General features: G+C 29.4%; 1 protein-coding gene across 1 annotated transcript; it reads left to right on the plus strand.

Moving 5' to 3' along the window:
* Positions 1-915: 915 nt before the first annotated feature.
* LOC124832097 (WAT1-related protein At5g40210-like) lies at positions 916-3,480 on the plus strand. The gene is made up of 7 exons (XM_047306220.2): positions 916-1,162; positions 1,276-1,341; positions 1,739-1,852; positions 2,355-2,595; positions 2,664-2,822; positions 2,921-3,072; positions 3,166-3,480. Exons 1-7 carry the CDS (start codon positions 984-986, stop codon positions 3,320-3,322), a joined length of 1,068 nt encoding a protein of 355 aa, XP_047162176.1. The 5' UTR covers positions 916-983; the 3' UTR covers positions 3,323-3,480.
* Positions 3,481-4,426: the final 946 nt, after the last annotated feature.

A 4,426-nucleotide genomic window follows, 5' to 3' on the forward strand; every position in this document is an offset into this window, starting at 1 on the left:
TGTATTATAATTATGATAATATTAATATATTAAAGTACGGTGTTACAAATTAATTAATAAACTAAATTTTTTTGGTTGAAATTAAAAATAATATTTATATTCTGTCAGTATCATTACATACAGTTAATATCATTATATGGATCCTTTTTAATTTAAAATATTAACAATTAATATTATCCTAATAAATACTAATATTAATATTTTCGATAAAAAAATATCATTACATTGAGTCAGTACCATCGATCCTTTCGATCTATTCGCATGTAATATTTTTCGTTGTCAATATAAAAAGAAAAAGAAGCAATACAGTGATGGGTTAGACCCCTAGTCACTGTACAACTACTTTAAAACAATCCTTTACCCAAAAATTTGAAACAAAATAATAATAATAATAAAGTTCGGACAAATAAACACAACGAGATAAAGGAACAACAAAAATCACAAACCAACAAAAATAAGCATAAAGTAACAAAAATAAGCGGCTTTAATATGAACGGGGGGACCGGAAATGAAACCTTTGTAATTTCAAAATTTTTCCACTCAGCAAATTTTCATTTCACTCTTTTCTCTCGCGTGGTGTGAAATGAATGTAATTCACTTTTGTGGTGTCAAAGATTCTTGAACTAAAGTGAAAAAATTATATATTTATCATATATTAAAATAAAAACCAACAATGACCTAAAAACGATTTAAGTTTAAAATAAAATACATTTATTTTATCTTATTTTTATAATCGGGTACGATGTTGGCGTCAAATAATTGCACCCCTTCCATGTCTTAATGGAAACGTGGAGGAAAGAAATTGAATTTAAAATGTGAAAGCATAAAAAAATGTAGTATGAAGTAATAAAACTAGTTACGTGTACGCGAAAGGGAGAAGAAGGCATGAGAGGAAAAGGAAATTTGAACAAAATTACTATAAATGTAAGTAAACGAGATGAGTGTAGGAGAAGTATGAGAAGTGAAGAAGCATACGAGAGAAAATGGTGGGTGTAGGATTAGGTGTAACAGCAGCAATGATTGCAACTCAGTTCTTGGAAGTGGGTCTCAACACTCTGATCAAAGAAGCAAACACCAATGGAATGAGTAATTTTGTCTTCATTGTCTATTCAAACTTTTTCGCTCTCTTCATCCTCTTACCATCGACCTTCTTCTACCACAGGTCTCTCTTCTTCAACTCTAAAATCTTAACTTTCTTTTACACTGTTATATGTAGCTTGCTATTTCATTATTTCTTCTATTGTCTTTTCATTCTTGCCTCTGCAATATTCACAGGAAGACACCTCCTCCTCCAATCCCAACATCAATTCTCTGTAAAATGTTTACCATTAGCTGCCTCAGGTATCGACCTATACTCAAAACCACTCAAATATTCATACTTAACATAATATATGAAATCCACGGAAAATTTTATTATAATTGTTCCTTATATATAAAAACAAATTATTATAATGAGTTTAAGTTTTACATTAATTTAAAAATTAGTAATAAATAATTCAATGGGTCACATGTTTACATAAAGTAACTTCTTTTCTTTAACATTCAACTTATTTAGTTTTCAAACAAACTACTTTTTTTTTTATAAGAGTTAATATTTTATGAAAAACTATGCTGATTTTAATGTAAACTTTTATTAATATTTTAGATGAAACTTCAATTCTAATTAATAAAAGAACAATTTACTGGAAAGTTTATTTTGTTTGGATATTTGGAAGATGACCTTAAGGTAACTGTGCAGCACTGTAGTGCAGACGTTGATGTACACCGGAATCTCATACAGCTCTCCCACACTGTGTTCTGCTATGGTTGACCTTGTTCCTGCTTTTACCTTCATATTTGCCCTTATTTCAAGGTTCTTTTTCTATCATCTTCCCCCTAATCAATATCATTTATTCAATCAATTAATTAGTTGACTTTCAAAATTAAAATAAATTTTTGCTTTTATAATTATTTATGGAATACAAAATTAAATTAAAAAGTTTTGTCAAACTAACAAATTTTGGAGGATCAAATGTCTCCCATCTTTCGCAAATATATAAATACTTGAATGAGATGTGCCTTAATAAGAAGTAACACTTTAATATTATGAAAGCTTAATTTTAGTATTAATTTGAATACATTTTCTAAACAAAGTTTTTTAGATTTTTAGGTTAATTAAAAATCATATTAACTGTAATTTTTAAAACAATGATCATAAAATTTGTAATCTTATTATCTCACTTAACCCAAAATGTTTGTATATTCCAATTAAATTCTTAAAAAACAATTATCGCAGAAATTAACAATTTTTACTAATTGTACATATTTTATCATTACAATTAAACTTTCTTGATCCATGTGATGTGCAATTTCAGGATGGAAAATCTGAATCTGAAACAGCAAAGCTGCCAGGCAAAAGTTTTTGGTACAGTGGTCTCCATTGCAGGGGCATTCATAGTCACTCTATATAAAGGAACGCCATTGAATTTCAATTCGTTGAGAAACGTTATCTTTGGTGAAAATGGAACTTACCTTTCAAAGCAATCAGATTGGATCGTTGGTGGTTTTCTTCTTGCAATTGCCAGTCTCTGCATTTCAGTTTTGCTTATTGTTCAGGTAACATGCACACCAGTTTTTGCAGTTTAATGAAGAACAAAAAATTTACTATGTTTCCAACACTGCAGACTTCGGCTGTGAAGGAATATCCTGAAGAGTTAGTGATAACAACCATTTGTTGCAGCATGGTGGTCATCCTCTCTGCCATAGTTGCTGTCTTTGCAGAGGGAAATCCTAAAGCTTGGATACTGACATCTCAGAGAGAGTTCATAGCTGTATTTTATTCAGTAAGATAACCCTTTTACGAACACATTATGCTATTTTTATGATATTATATTAAGTAATATGTGATGTTCTGTGTTACATTATTTTGCTGTGATTGTAGGCAATATTTGTTGTATCAATGAGAAGTGTTGTGTGCACATGGGGATGCCGAAAGAAGGGAGCAGTTTATGTAGCAATGTTTAACCCTTTGGGAATGGTGATTGCACTTGGTATGGGGGTGATATTTCTGGGAGAGAGTCTTTACCTTGGAAGGTAAATAGGTCTAATTAAGGATGGAAATTTAATGAAAAATGATTTTTGCTGAAATGTGTTATGTTATAAGATTGCGTGTAATTTTTGGTGCAGTGTGATTGGAGCGGCGATAATAGGTATTGGATTTTATTTGGTGCTGTGGGCACATGCTGAAGACAGTAATGTGGCAAAGGAGAATAACGAGAACCGTGATCTTGTGAGTTCCTCTGCAGCTCCTCTGTTGTCCACTAAAAGCATCGATGTACTGTGATGAGGAAGATACGACTCAACTGTTTAAAGAATAGTATTTATGTCTCATTTAGTTATTTTTATTGTAAATTCTTTTAAAAGTTTGAACCGTCCTGATCTGTATAAATATTTAATTTGACCAACAAACCTAATTAAAAGGTTTTTTTCTGTTACATAACACTACCAATCTTATTGTGACACCTCGTAAAATTTAGTGGTGATAAATGGTTCATCTCGCGGTTGGTCATAAAAAATTAAGGTGGGATAACTTATAATAGGTCAGTTGGTTGAAAATTCTAAACCATCTCGCTAAAGTCCGGACCAGCATCCTAGTTTGCCCATTTTTTTTTTTTTAATTTTCGTTAATATTTTATATTTAAAAGAAAATTGTTATATATATATATATATAGTTTTAATTGATTAATTAATGTCTTTAATCGAATAAATTAAAATAATTATTATTTTTATACAATTAAATTATTCTATATAATTAAAAGTAAAATCTAATTTGTAATTATAAATTTATTCTTAAGTTCTTTTCTTTAGACTCGGTTGTTTAATTTACGAAGTTTCTTTAACTCTTTGCTAAGAAACTTAAAATGATTGTAAGTATTACGGTTAGATAGATGGTTTGGAGATGAGAATATTAGATTTTAGAATAATTATTTATTTTTATGTTATTTTTTCAAAATAAAAAGTTTCTGATCGTAAGTAGTAAGTAGTACCATCACGTAAATGATTCTAAGAAATATTAGGTTTTAGAATCAGTTATTTTTCTTATGTTATTTTTTCATGAGGAGTTACATTAAGGGGTTATTGTTGTAGAGGCCGACAATAATTGAAAATAAAGATTATAAATAAAGGATTTCCTGAACTGTGTAAATCATTGTCCTTAAGGACTTATACGCGGTGTATTGTACAAACCCCCAAAATACAACATGAACTTATCAGAATTTCTTAGGATCTCAGAACTAACAAGGATATCTAAAAAGAGAATAAAATAAACCTAAAATATTTTTAAGAAAAGAAGAAAAGAGAAATAATGAAACTAAGAGAAGAGAAAATGAGAGAAAAGAGTGATTTCTGATGATAATTTTAGAGTGAATGAAGTGCTCTATTTATAGAG

Source organism: Vigna umbellata, chromosome 7 (genome assembly GCF_029865625.1).
Source record: "Vigna umbellata cultivar VRB3 chromosome 7, Vumbellata_1.0, whole genome shotgun sequence".
Lineage (NCBI taxonomy): Eukaryota > Viridiplantae > Streptophyta > Magnoliopsida > Fabales > Fabaceae > Vigna > Vigna umbellata.

Bases quoted from the DNA above. Each gene is read 5' to 3' on its own strand.
- LOC124832097 (XM_047306220.2), top strand. From the start codon at position 984: ATGGTGGGTGTAGGATTAGGTGTAACAGCAGCAATGATTGCAACTCAG. The intron at 1,342-1,738 runs GTATCGACCTAT...GTAACTGTGCAG, and splicing joins TTTACCATTAGCTGCCTCAG to CACTGTAGTGCAGACGTTGA. The intron at 1,853-2,354 runs GTTCTTTTTCTA...GTGCAATTTCAG, and splicing joins ATATTTGCCCTTATTTCAAG to GATGGAAAATCTGAATCTGA.